Source organism: Callionymus lyra, chromosome 14 (genome assembly GCF_982586985.1).
Source record: "Callionymus lyra chromosome 14, fCalLyr1.hap1.1, whole genome shotgun sequence".
In the NCBI taxonomy this organism is placed as follows: domain Eukaryota; kingdom Metazoa; phylum Chordata; class Actinopteri; order Syngnathiformes; family Callionymidae; genus Callionymus; species Callionymus lyra.
The window spans coordinates 2,291,363-2,306,362 of record NC_141831.1 but is presented as its reverse complement, the minus strand read 5'-3'; the positions used below and the strand labels follow the sequence as shown (position 1 = coordinate 2,306,362).

General features: G+C 36.7%; 1 protein-coding gene across 1 annotated transcript in view; it reads left to right on the top strand.

Annotated features, from left to right (window-relative positions):
* LOC148065682 (G protein-activated inward rectifier potassium channel 2-like) overlaps positions 1-15,000 on the top strand; it is a 20,536-nt gene that overhangs the window by 293 nt on the left and 5,243 nt on the right. Inside the window, exon 2 of the mRNA XM_087807996.1 lies at positions 14,502-15,000. This exon is cut by the window's right edge and continues 422 nt beyond it. Within this exon, the coding sequence (XP_087664122.1) occupies positions 14,502-15,000 (499 nt within the window). The remainder of the gene's footprint in view (positions 1-14,501) is intronic.

The window sequence follows — 15,000 nt, the reverse complement described above, 5'->3', positions numbered from 1 at the left end:
GGAGGAGGAAGAGGAGGAGGAGGAACAGGAGGAGAAGCATCTGTGAGGAGAGAAGGAGGAACTGAGAGAGAAACACTCGCAGGCCTGAAGCCTCAGGAGCTCCAGGAGCATCATCTGCTGTGAAGAGTTAATAAATTAATGAATAATTAATAATCGATCACATGTTTTAGAATCGATCACATGTTCAGCATCATATTGTTGTCAAGGTTTGATTTATTGATACAACTTTATTGATGATGTTTCTTCATGAAGATCATTTAGTCTCGTTGAAGCAGCAGATGAAACACCTGTGAGGGTCAAACATGTATTAATCATGTATTAATCATGTATTAATCATGTATTAATCATGTATTAATCATGTATTACAAATATATGATTAATATATGATTAATATATGATAATTTTGCCTCAAACAGCTTTGAAGAGAAAAGTATCAAATAAACTTCTTTATATTGTGATACTATAATTATGTTATTGTACTATAATGTCTCAGTCCTGTAGTTCTCTAGTAATGTAGTACTGTGTTACTGTAGTGCTGTAGTACTCTGGTACTTTAGTGATGTAGTACTCTGGTACTGTAGTACTGTATTACTTTAGTAATCTGGTACTGTAGTACTCTCTACTGTGGTGCTGTAGTACTGTGGTACTGTGGTTCTGTGTTACTGTAGTACTGTGGTACTGTAGTAGTTTAGTACTGTGGTACTGTAGTAGTGTAGTACTGTGGTACTGTAGTACTGTAGTTCTGTGGTTCTGTGGTACTGGTGTAATATGGTACTGTAGAAGTGTAGTACTATGGTACTGTAGTACTGAAGTACTGTGGTACTGTAGTACTCTGGTACTGCAGTACTTTAGTACTGTGGTAAAGAAGGTAAAAGTGTCTGGATTGATTAAACAAACACTTTTAATGAAATGAAAGTAAAGACAGTAAGTTCTTCCGAGAAGATAAAGAAACGAGAAGCAACAAGTGAAGGAGAAACTGAAGGATGCGGTCGTACGACGCCGGTGTCGTCAGGTGTGTTGTGAGTCGTCAGGTGTGTTGTGAGTCGTCAGGTGTGTTGTGAGTCGTCAGGTGTGTTGTGAGTCGTCAGGTGTGTTGTGAGTCGTCAGGTGTGTTGTGAGTCGTCAGGTGTGTGTTGTGAGTCTTCAGGTGTGTGTTGTGAGTCTTCAGGTGTGTGTTGTGAGTCGTCAGGTGTGTGTTGTGAGTCGTCAGGTGTGTTGTGAGTCGTCAGGTGTGTGTTGTGAGTCTTCAGGTGTGTGTTGTGAGTCTTCAGGTGTGTGTTGTGAGTCTTCAGGTGTGTGTTGTGAGTCTTCAGGTGTGTGTTGTGAGTCGTCAGGTGTGTGTTGTGAGTCGTCAGGTGTGTTGTGAGTCGTCAGGTGTGTTGTGAGTCGTCAGGTGTGTTGTGAGTCGTCAGGTGTGTGTTGTGAGTCTTCAGGTGTGTGTTGTGAGTCTTCAGGTGTGTGTTGTGAGTCGTCAGGTGTGTGTTGTGAGTCGTCAGGTGTGTTGTGAGTCGTCAGGTGTGTTGTGAGTCGTCAGGTGTGTTGTGAGTCGTCAGGTGTGTGTTGTGAGTCGTCAGGTGTGTTGTGAGTCGTCAGGTGTGTGTTGTGAGTCGTCAGGTGTGTGTTGTGAGTCGTCAGGTGTGTGTTGTGAGTCGTCAGGTGTGTGTTGTGAGTCGTCAAGTGTGTGTTGTGAGTCGCCAGGTGTGTGTTGTGAGTCGTCAGGTGTGTGTTGTGAGTCGTCAGGTGTGTGTTGTGAGTCTTCAGGTGTGTGTTGTGAGTCGTCAGGTGTGTGTTGTGAGTCGTCAGGTGTGTGTTGTGAGTCGTCAGGTGTGTGTTGTGAGTCGTCAGGTGTGTGTTGTGAGTCTTCAGGTGTGTGTTGTGAGTTGTCAGGTGTGTGTTGTGAGTCGTCAGGTGTGTGTTGTGAGTCGTCAGGTGTGTGTTGAAAATCATTAGCACTCGACTCAACAACGACACCTTCATGTTTGTGTGTCTGATCTTAACACATCGTGACTTCAAGTTAGAATCTATGAATGACTCCAATCTTTTGTGTTAACATTCTGGCTCTGACTTAGAGTTGATAGACATGTTGTGTTTCTTTGGACATGTTGTGTATAGTTGGACATGTGTAAGGTTGGACATGTTGTGTATAGTTGGACATGTTGTGTATAGTTGGACATGTTGTGTATGGTTGGACATGTTGTGTTTGTTTGGACATGTTGTGTATGGTTAGACATGTTGTGTATAGTTGGACATGTTGTGTATGGTTGGACATGTTGTGTTTGTTTGGACATGTTGTGTATGGTTGGACATGTTGTTTATGATTGGACATGTTGTGTATGGTTAGACATGTTGTGTATAGTTGTACATGTTGTGTATGGTTGGACATGCTGTGTATGGTTGGACATGTTGTGTGTGGTTGGACATGTTGTGTATGGTTGGACATGTTGTTTATGATTGGACATGTTGTGTATGGTTAGACATGTTGTGTATAGTTGTACATGTTGTGTATGGTTGGACATGTTGTGTATGGTTGGACATGTTGTTTATGATTGGACATGTTGTGTATGGTTAGACATGTTGTGTATAGTTGGACATGTTGTGTATAGTTGGACATGTTGTGTGTGGTTGGACATGTTGTGTATGGTTGGACATGCTGTGTATGGTTGGACATGTTGTGTGTGGTTGGACATGTTGTGTATGGTTGGACATGTTGTTTATGATTGGACATGTTGTGTATGGTTAGACATGTTGTGTATAGTTGGACATGTTGTGTATAGTTGGACATGTTGTGTATGGTTGGACATGTTGTGTATGGTTGGACATGTTGTTTATGATTGGACATGTTGTGTATGGTTAGACATGTTGTGTATAGTTGTACATGTTGTGTATGGTTGGACATGCTGTGTATGGTTGGACATGTTGTGTGGTTGGACATGTTGTGTATATTTAGACATGTTGTGTATGGTTGGACATGTTGTATGCTGTGTATAGTTGGATATGTTGTGTATAATTGGACATGTTGTTTATGATTGGCCAAGTTGTGTATGGTTAGACATGTTGTGTATGGTTGGACATGTTGTGTATGGTTGGACATGTTGTGTATAGTTGGACATCTTGTATATAATTGGACATGTTGTTTATGATTGGACATGTTGTGTATGGTTAGACATGTTGTGTATAGTTGTACATGTTGTGTATGGTTGGACATGTTGTGTATGGTTGGACATGTTGTGTATAGTTGGACATGTTGTGTATAGTTGGACATGTTGTGTATGGTAAGACATGTTGTGTATAGTTGTACATGTTGTGTATGGTTGGACATGTTGTGTATGGTTGGAAATGTTGTGTATAGTTGGACATCTTGTATATAATTGGACATGTTGTTTATGATTGGACATGTTGTGTATGGTTAGACATGTTGTGTATAGTTGTACATGTTGTGTATGGTTGGACATGTTGTTTATTGTTGGACATGTTGTGTATAGTTGGACATGTTGTGTATGGTTGGACATGTTGTTTATTGTTGGACATGCTGTGTATGGTTAGACATGTTTTGTATAGTTGTACATGTTGTGTATGGTTGGACATGTTGTGTATGGTTGAACATGTTGTTTATTGTTGGACATGTTGTGTATAGTTGGACATGTTGTGTATGGTTGGACATGTTGTTTATTGTTGGACATGTTGTGTATAGTTGGACATGTTGTGTATGGTTGGACATGTTGTGTATGATTGGACATGTTGTTTATTGTTGGACATGTTGTGTATAGTTGGACATGTTGTGTATAGTTGGACATGTTGTGTATGGTTGGACATGTTGTTTATTGTTGGACATGTTGTGTATAGTTGGACATGTTGTGTATAGTTGGACATGTTGTGTATGGTTGGACATGTTGTGTATGGTTGGACATGTTGTTTATTGTTGGATATGTTGTGTATAGTTGGACATGTTGTGTATGGTTAGACATGTTGTGTATAGTTGGACATGTTGTGTATGGTTGGACATGTTGTGTATAGTTGGACATGTTGTGTATAGTTGGACATGTTGTGTATGGTTGGACATGTTGTGTATGGTTGGACATGTTGTTTATTGTTGGATATGTTGTGTATAGTTGGACATGTTGTGTATGGTTAGACATGTTGTGTATAGTTGGACATGTTGTGTATGGTTGGACATGTTGTGTATGGTTGGACATGTTGTTTATTGTTGGACATGTTGTGTATAGTTGGACATGTTGTGTATGGTTGGACATGTTGTGTATGGTTGGACATGTTGTTTATTGTTGGACATGTTGTGTATAGTTGGACATGTTGTGTATAGTTGGACATGTTGTGTATGGTTGGACATGTTGTTTATTGTTGGACATGTTGTGTATAGTTGGACATGTTGTGTATAGTTGGAAATGTTGTGTATGGTTGTACATGTTGTGTATGGTTGGACATGTTGTTTATTGTTGGATATGTTGTGTATAGTTGGACATCTTGTATATAATTGGACATGTTGTTTATGATTGGACATGTTGTGTATGGTTAGACATGTTGTGTATAGTTGGACATGTTGTGTATGGTTGGACATGTTGTTTATTGTTGGACATGTTGTGTATGGTTGGACATGTTGTGTATGAAGTCGCTCTGTTGTTATTCTTCTGCTTCCTGAGTGTGTTTTCCTGGGTCTTTGTGTTCTAAACACAGTTGTTTCAGCCACAATAGTGGACGTGTGTGTTGTGTTCACACTTCATGATTCATGTCACACTTCAATCATGAGACTCTGTTTTCATAAACACAACATGAGCAGCAGCTCAACTTCAATGCTATCAAGATGTTAGCGTTGCTAGCTTAGCATCCGTCCGCATCAGCATTTTTTACTATATTACTTCTGCCAAGGAGGTCATAGATGGATAAGATACACTGATGTCATGATATAATATTTCCAAACACTTTTATAAATGTTGTAACCATTATAAGATACACTGGATTTTAGTGATTCTGTGTTTTTTACTTAAATAAATAAATAGAATTTAAAGCCAAACTATGTCCAAACATTCAGTTCTAATAGCAGCTTGAGCTCTGGCTGTATCCTCTCGTCCCCAGTCATCGCTTGAATCTCTTAAGCTGCGGAGGACGACCGCTGCCATCTAGTGGAAGTTAAATTGTGACACAAAAAATAACAAACATTTACAAATAACTTAATATAGTACAATATAAATAAGGCAGAAAAGAAGATACAAATAAAAGATGGGTTCAGTGTTAAATATCGATCAAGGTACTCACACGAGTATTAATACGTTCATATCTGCTCATATTATGGACTAATAATAACACTTCTGTTTTAAATGATATAAAAGTACAACATTAAGTTGGTCAAATACATGTTGACCTAGTATTGATTTGGTGCAGGTCTGAGCTCTCAGAGTACTTTATATATACATCACACTCACAAACCATAGTATTGATCAGAGAAGGTCTGAGTTCTCAGAGTACTTTATATATACATCACACTCACAAACCATAGTATTGATCAGAGAAGGTCTGAGCTCTCAGAGTACTTTATATATACATCACACTCACAAACCATAGTATTGATCAGAGAAGGTCTGAGCTCTCAGAGTACTTTATATATACATCACACTCACAAACCATAGTATTGATCAGAGAAGGTCTGAGCTCTCAGAGTACTTTATATATACATCACACTCACAAACCATAGTATTGATCAGAGAAGGTCTGAGTTCTCAGAGTACTTTATATATACATCACACTCACAAACAATAGTATTGAACAGAGAAGGTCTGAGTTCTCAGAGTACTTTATATATACATCACACTCACAAACCATAGTATTGATCAGAGAAGGTCTGAGCTCTCAGAGTACTTTATATATACATCACACTCACAAACCATAGTATTGAACAGAGAAGGTCTGAGCTCTCAGAGTACTTTATATATACATCACACTCACAAACCATAGTATTGATCAGAGAAGGTCTGAGCTCTCAGAGTACTTTATATATACATCACACTCACAAACCATAGTATTGATCAGAGAAGGTCTGAGCTCTCAGAGTACTTTATATATACATCACACTCACAAACCATAGTATTGATCAGAGAAGGTCTGAGCTCTCAGAGTACTTTATATATACATCACACTCACAAACCATAGTATTGAACAGAGAAGGTCTGAATTCTCAGAGTACTTTATATATACATCACACTCACAAACCATAGTATTGATCAGAGAAGGTCTGAGCTCTCAGAGTACTTTATATATACATCACACTCACAAACCATAGTATTGATCAGAGAAGGTCTGAGATCTCAGAGTACTTTATATATACATCACACTCACAAACCATAGTATTGATCAGAGAAGGTCTGAGCTCTCAGATACTTTATATATACATCACACTCACAAACAATAGTATTGAACAGAGAAGGTCTGAGATCTCAGAGTACTTTATATATACATCACACTCACAAACCATAGTATTGATCAGAGAAGGTCTGAGCTCTCAGAGTACTTTATATATACATCACACTCACAAACCATAGTATTGATCAGAGAAGGTCTGAGCTCTCAGAGTACTTTATATATACATCACACTCACAAACCATAGTATTGATCAGAGAAGGTCTGAGATCTCAGAGTACTTTATATATACATCACACTCACAAACCATAGTATTGATCAGAGAAGGTCTGAGATCTCAGAGTACTTTATATATACATCACACTCACAAACCATAGTATTGAACAGAGAAGGTCTGAGATCTCAGAGTACTTTATATATACATCACACTCACAAACCATAGTATTGATCAGAGAAGGTCTGAGCTCTCAGAGTACTTTATATATACATCACACTCACAAACCATAGTATTGATCAGAGAAGGTCTGAGCTCTCAGAGTACTTTATATATACATCACACTCACAAACCATAGTATTGATCAGAGAAGGTCTGAGCTCTCAGAGTACTTTATATATACATCACACTCACAAACCATAGTATTGATCAGAGAAGGTCTGAGCTCTCAGAGTACTTTATATATACATCACACTCACAAACCATAGTATTGAACAGAGAAGGTCTGAGCTCTCAGAGTACTTTATATATACATCACACTCACAAACCATAGTATTGATCAGAGAAGGTCTGAGCTCTCAGAGTACTTTATATATACATCACACTCACAAACCATAGTATTGATCAGAGAAGGTCTGAGATCTCAGAGTACTTTATATATACATCACACTCACAAACCATAGTATTGAACAGAGAAGGTCTCGAGCCGAACAAAGTGTATATTTACTCAAGTGTGTGCGACAGGAAGTGTGTGATTGTTGTCTTTTGTTTGTTTGTTCATCAGATTCTTCTTGTGTTGACGTCAGTAAACTGTTCAAACACATCTTTATTGATCACATTATCAGCATTTTTGTTGTTCATTTTCACAGCCAAACACAACTATATACACACATTTAACACACAATAAATATGATGAATGAATACTATCAACATCGTTTGTGAAAAGGTACAAATTGATCTCAAATTTCTATTTAAAAATATAGATATTTTGACATTTCTTACCTGCTAACACGCTTCTTCTGCTGGTAGAAAGGAATAGAAAAAGGGATGATAAAGATTGGAAGAGAAAAAAGGCCTGAAGTGAAAGAAGACAAGAAGATTATTGACGAGAAAGTGAGGATTATTGATAAACACGAGTCATTGATTCCATTCAAGGCTTCACTTGTTCGATGAAGGTTCTACTGTTTCTTTAACTACCTTTTCCTCTAAGCTAGCATTTTCTTAAAGCTAATGTTTCTTAAAGCTAGCACCTTTAAGCTAGCACTTTCTTAAAGCTAATGTTTCTTAAAGCTAGCACCTTTAAGCTAGCACTTTCTTAAAGCTAATGTTTCTTAAAGCTAGCACCTTTAAGATAGCCCTGTCTTAAAGCTAGCACTTTTCTTGAGCTAATGTTTCTTAAAGCTAGCACTTTTCTTGAGCTAATGTTTCTTAAAGCTAGCACTTTTCTTGAGCTAATGTTTCTTAAAGCTAGCACCTTTAAGATAGCCCTTTCTTAAAGCTAGCACTTTTCTTGAGCTAATGTTTCTTAAAGCTAGCACTTTTTTTGAGCTAATGTTTCTTAAAGCTAGCACTTTTTTTGAGCTAATGTTTCTTAAAGCTAGCACTTTTCTTGAGCTAATGTTTCTTAAAGCTAGCACCTTTAAGATAGCCCTTTCTTAAAGCTAGCACTTTTCTTGAGCTAATGTTTCTTAAAGCTAGCACTTTTTTTGAGCTAATGTTTCTTAAAGCTAGCACTTTTTTTGAGCTAATGTTTCTTAAAGCTAGCACTTTTCTTGAGCTAATGTTTCTTAAAGCTAGCACTTTTTTTGAGCTAATGTTTCTTAAAGCTAGCACTTTTCTTGAGCTAATGTTTCTTAAAGCTAGCGTCTTTTAAGATAGCCCTTTCTTAAAGCTAGCACTTTTCTTGAGCTAATGTTTCTTAAAGCTAGCATATTTTAAGATAGCCCTTTCTTAAAGCTAGCACTTTTCTTGAGCTAATGTTTCTTAAAGCTAGCACTTTTCTTGAGCTAATGTTTCTTAAAGCTAGCACTTTTTGAGCTAATGTTTCTTAAAGCTAGCACTTTTCTTGAGCTAATGTTTCTTAAAGCTAGCACTTTTTTGGAGCTAATGTTTCTTAAAGCTAGCACTTTTTTTGAGCTAATGTTTCTTAAAGCTAGCACTTTTCTTGAGCTAATGTTTCTTAAAGCTAGCACTTTTTTTGAGCTAATGTTTCTTATAGCTAGCACTTTTTGAGCTAATGTTTCTTAAAGCTAGCACTTTTCTTGAGCTAATGTTTCTTAAAGCTAGCACTTTTTTTGAGCTAATGTTTCTTAAAGCTAGCACTTTTTTTGAGCTAATGTTTCTTAAAGCTAGCACTTTTCTTGAGCTAATGTTTCTTAAAGCTAGCACTTTTTTGAGCTAATGTTTCTTAAAGCTAGCACTTTTCTTGAGCTAATGTTTCTTAAAGCTAGCACTTTTTTTGAGCTAATGTTTCTTAAAGCTAGCACTTTTCTTGAGCTAATGTTTCTTAAAGCTAGCACTTTTTTTGAGCTAATGTTTCTTAAAGCTAGCACTTTTCTTGAGCTAATGTTTCTTAAAGCTAGCACTTTTCTTGAGCTAATTTTTCTTAAAGCTAGCACTTTTTTTGAGCTAATGTTTCTTAAAGCTAGCACTTTTTTTGAGCTAATGTTTCTTAAAGCTAGCACTTTTTTGAGCTAATGTTTCTTAAAGCTAGCACTTTTTTGAGCTAATGTTTCTTAAAGCTAGCACTTTTCTTGAGCTAATGTTTCTTAAAGCTAGCACTTTTCTTGAGCTAATGTTTCTTAAAGCTAGCACTTTTCTTGAGCTAATGTTTCTTAAAACTAGCACTTTTCTTAAGCTAATGTTTCTTAAAGCTAGCACTTTTCTTGAGCTAATGTTTCTTAAAGCTAGCATCTTTTAAGATAGCCCTTTCTTAAAGCTAGCACTTTCCTTGAGCTAATGTTTCTTAAAGCTAGCATCTTTTAAGATAGCCCTTTCTTAAAGCTAGCACTTTTCTTAAGCTAATGTTTCTTAAAGCTAGCATCTTTTAAGATAGCCCTTTCTTTAAGCTAACACTTTTTTAAAGCTAGCTTTCTTCAAGCTACGTTTTTGTTGAGCTAGCATTTTTAAACTAGCAATTGTTTAAGCTTATGTTTCTTAAAGCTAGCATTTTTAAGATAGCAATTGTTTAAGCTTATGTTTCTTACGCTAGCATTTTTAAGATTTTTAAGCTAGACTAGCTAACTATACACAACATGTCCACAATGGAGACGATAACACATGTTTTCTTTGTCTAAAAATACCGTCCCTCGTGTCATGTTTCCACACCTGACGTGTGACTGTAAAGCAACACATTTCAACGACGCTTTGATCGACACCTGCTTCACAATGGTTGCCTAGCGACCGCGAACACACGGTTCAAGAGGTCACGCCTCAGAGGTCACCGTGTGATAACGCACAGCTGGAGTTTATTGTTGTAAAAGATTCTATTTTTATAACCAGTCATGAACGTTGCGTCGTGAGCCGAGGAATCCACTGTTTCCTTGACATTTAAAATAATAAACACAAAATCTTGTAGTTCGACTCTGACGGTGACTGTCGTAGCAAAAGCCCTTAAGTGACCTTAATGAAAGTGTTAGCCTAAAGAAAGGGCTATCTTAAATAAAAGTGCTATCTTAAATAAAATGCTATCTTAAATAAAAGTGCTATCTTAAATAAAAGTGCTATCTTAAATAAAATGCTATCTTAAATAAAAGTGCTATCTTAAATGAAATGCTATCTTAAATAAAAGTGCTATCTTAAATAAAATGCTATCTTAAATAAAAGTGCTATCTTAAATAAAAGTGCTATCTTAAATAAAATGCTATCTTAAATAAAAGTGCTATCTTAAATGAAATGCTATCTTAAATAAAAGTGCTATCTTAAATAAAATGCTATCTTAAATAAAAGTGCTATGATAAATAAAATGCTATCTTAAATAAAATGCTATCATAAATAAAAGTGCTATCTTAAATAAAATGCTATGTTAAATAAAATGTTATCATAAATAAAATGCTATCTTAAATAAAAGTGCTATGATAAATAAAATGCTATCTTAAATAAAATGCTATCTTAAATAAAAGTGCTATCTTAAATAAAATGCTATCATAAATAAAAGTGCTATCTTAAATAAAAGTGCTATCTTAAATAAAATGCTATCATAAATAAAAGTGCTATCTTAAATATAATGCTATCTTAAATAAAAGTGCTATCTTAAATAAAATGCTATGTTAAATAAAATGTTATCATAAATAAAATGCTATCTTAAATAAAAGTGCTATCTTAATAAAAGTGCTATCATAAATAAAATGCTATCATAAATAAAATGCTATCTTAATAAAAGTGCTATCATAAATAAAATGCTATCTTAAATAAAATGCTATCTCAAATAAAAGTGCTATCATAAATAAAAGTGCTATCTTAAATAAAATGCTATCTTAAATAAAAGTGCTATCATAAATGAAAGTGCTATCTTAAATAAAATGCTATCTTAAATAAAAGTGCTATCATAAATAAAAGTGCTATCATAAATAAAATGCTATCTTAAATAAAATGCTATCTTAAATAAAAGTGCTATCATAAATAAAAGTGCTATCTTAAATAAAATGCTATCTTAAATAAAAGTGCTATCATAAATAAAAGTGCTATCATAAATAAAATGCTATCTTAAATAAAATGCTATCTTAAATAAAAGTGCTATCATAAATGAAAGTGCTATCTTAAATAAAAAGCTATCTTAAATAAAAGTGCTATCTTAAATAAAATGCTATCTTAAATAAAAGTGCTATCATAAATAAAAGTGCTATCTTAAATAAAATGCTATTTTAAATAAAAGTGCTATCATAAATAAAATGCTATCTTAAATTAAAGTGCTATCATAAATAAAAGTGCTATCTTAAATAAAATGCTATCTTAAATAAAAGTGCTATCATAAATGAAATGCTATCTTGAATAAAATGCTATCTTTAATAAAACGTTAGCTTAATAAAAGTTCTAACTTGAAACGCTAACTCGCTAGCTGAATATTTTCCTCCTGCGACTCTGATTTCCTCCCACAGTGTAAAAAGAGAAGTCATTGAATGATTGTAAATGTTTCAAGATAACTTGAACATCAGGTTCTTGATCGTTCCTCAGAGAACGTTCCTGTCACTCAAACAGAAACAGAGTAGTGGTCTCCTCCGGCGCCATGTTGCCGGTGGATGGAGCCTCGTGTCTCCATGGAAACCGTGGAGCTCATGATATTCCTGGTGAACGATCTGCTTCAACACCAGCGTCTGTTCTGCTGCTGAACAGCCTGATGGTCAGAACATGAAGCTGTGACTCATCTGTGGATCTCATGACCTCATGTGATCGTCATCACATCCTTCAGTCTGGTCTCGGGTCCAGATGAACGGCACCACTTCAAGAGGTCAAGAGCAGCCCTGACCTCTTTCCAAGATGGCCGTCACTGCAGTTTGTTGACGTCACAGATGAAGAATGATATACAGTGTTGTTGTGTAGAAGTGTCACATGAAGATCACCCTTTTTCTTCACAATACTGTCTCCATGTTTGTTTTAAATCACGTTTAACACACATTTTTGAGCAAATGTATCCGAATATTTTCATGTTAAATATAAATTAAAAATTAAATGATTAATTGAAATATAAACTGTGAATAAAAGGAACCTTGAGAGTCGTTCTCTGTCGACCTTGAGTCTCAAGTACACTCAGTTCTTGAAGGACAGGAGACGTTCTTCATGAACATAAATATGAAACCGAGGGTTGCTTTCCCTCGTCTCTCTGGTGAAACGTTCTCCTCGGCCGCCGACCTCGCCCCGGGCGTCCTGAGGTCGTGTTGTCGAGACGAGACAGTAGAGGTCACGAGGTCAGTCGGTGACATCATCAGTTTGATGCGAGAGGAAGACGTTTGACCTCCTGGTCCTAAAAGTCAAAGATCTTTTGTTGAAGCTGGATGTCGATTATTTTCAGAGTCATCTGTCCTTATTAGAGACGAAAATGTTTGTTCATTTTAATGTAGCGACTTGTCTTCGTCCAGAACAACTGTTGATGACTCGATCCCTTCTCCCCTCACTCGTGAACAAGACCCTGAGATACTTTCTCTCCTCAAAATCTCGATCTAGAAGCAGAAATACACGACAGTTACTCTTGAGATACTCTTTTGTGAGAAGCTGTGATGCATGTTCTGGCTTCTCTTCCGAGTCTGTTCACACGTGTGTTCCGTGATCGACTGGTTCTCTGCAGCTGGTGGAGCTTCATCATCGCGTTACTTCCTCTTCACTGCTGCACTTCCTCTCTGTCGCTGCCCTCGCGTTATCCATGTATCTTCATCACAACACCAGCTTTCACCTGAAGGACGTCCTTATGGCTCTCAGAGAGGACGTTGAATGATGTAACCAGGCTTTATATAAAGAAACCTAGCTGCTAGTTTATAGAAAGGGCTATCTTAAAAATGTGCTAGCTTTAAGAAACATTAGCTTAAAAAAAGTGCTGGCTTAAAAATGCTAGCTCAACAAAAATGTAGGTCAAAGAAAGTTAGCTTAAAAAGGCACTAGCTTTAAGAAACATTAGCTTAAACATGCTAGCTCAAGAAAAAATGTAGGTCAAAGAAAGCTATCTTAAAAAGTTGCTAGCTTTAAGAAACATTAGCTTAAAAAGGTGCTAGTTTAATAATGCTAGCTCAACAAAATTGAAAGTCAAAGAAAGCTAGCTTAAAAGGGTGCTAGCTTTAAGAAACATTAGCTTAAAAAAAGTGCTAGCTTAAAAATGCTAGCTTAACAAAAATGTAGTCAAAGAGAGCTAGCTTAAAAAAGGGCTATCTTAAAAAAGGGCTATCTTAAAAAGGTAATAGCTTTAAGAAACATTAGCTTAAAAAAAGTGCTGGCTTAAAAATGCTAGCTCAACAAAAATGTAGGTCAAAGAAAGCTATCTTAAAAAGTTGCTAGCTTTAAGAAACATTAGCTTAAAAAGGTGCTAGTTTAATAATGCTAGCTCAACAAAATTGAAAGTCAAAGAAAGCTAGCTTAAAAGGGTGCTAGCTTTAAGAAACATTAGCTTAAAAATGCTAGCTTAACAAAAATGTAGTCAAAGAGAGCTAGCTTAAAAAAGGGCTATCTTAAAAAAGGGCTATCTTAAAAAGGTAATAGCTTTAAGAAACATTAGCTTAAAAAAGTGCTTGCTTAAAGAAAGGGCTATCTTAAAAAGTTGCTAGCTTTAAGAAACATTAGCTTTAAAAAGTGCTAGCTTAATAATGCTAGCTCAACAAAATTGAAAGTCAAAGAAAGCTAGCTTAAAATGGTGCTAGCTTTAAGAAACATTAGCTTAAAAAAAGTGCTAGCTTAAACATGCTAGCTTAACACAAATGTAGGTCAAAGAGAGCTAGCTTAAAAAAGGGCTATCTTAAAAAGGTAATAGCTTTAAGAAACATTAGCTTAAAAAAGTGCTTGCTTAAAGAAAGGGCTATCTTAAAAAGTTGCTAGCTTTAAGAAACATTAGCTTAAAAAGTGCTAATTTAATAATGCTAGCTCAACAAAATTGAAAGTCAAAGAAAGCTAGCTTAAAAGGGTGCTAGCTTTAAGAAACATTAGCTTAAAAAAAAGTGCTAGCTTAAAAATGCTAGCTTAACAAAAATGTAGTCAAAGAGAGCTAGCTTAAAGAAAGGGCTATCTTTAAAAGGTGCTAACTTTAAGAAACATTATCTTAAAAAGGCTAGCTCATGTTTTCACGGGAGGTCATGAATAGAGACGACTATTTCTACGTCCATGTTGCTGTGTATAAAGTGTGGCTGGGCGGCAAAGCACTATGTGAAGTCTGGTTGATTGCATCTCATGAATGGACAGAACAGGTGTGTTCAGTCTCGTCACCAACTGTACGTCCTTCCCGCAGGTTCAAATCTCCCGAAGAAGTCCATGGAGCAGGATGTGGAGAGTCCGGCCATCATCGGGAAGTCCAAGTTGCCCAAACAGGCTCGGGAGGATCTGCCCAAACAGCTGGTGGAGAAGGTCCGAGCCAAGCGGGTCCAGCGCTACGTCCAGAAGGACGGCAAGTGCAACGTCCACCACGGGAACGTCAGGGAGACGTACCGGTACCTGACGGACATCTTCACCACGCTGGTGGACCTCAAGTGGAGGTTCAACCTCTTCATCTTCGTGCTGGTCTACACGGTGACCTGGCTCTTCTTCGGCTTCATGTGGTGGCTGATCGCCTACGTGCGCGGCGACCTGGAGCATCTGACGGACCGGGAGTGGATCCCGTGCGTCAACAACCTCAACGGGTTCGTCTCGGCGTTTCTGTTCTCCATCGAGACCGAGACCACCATCGGGTACGGATACAGGGTCATCACGGACCAGTGTCCGGAGGGAATCCTTCTGCTCCTGATCCAGTC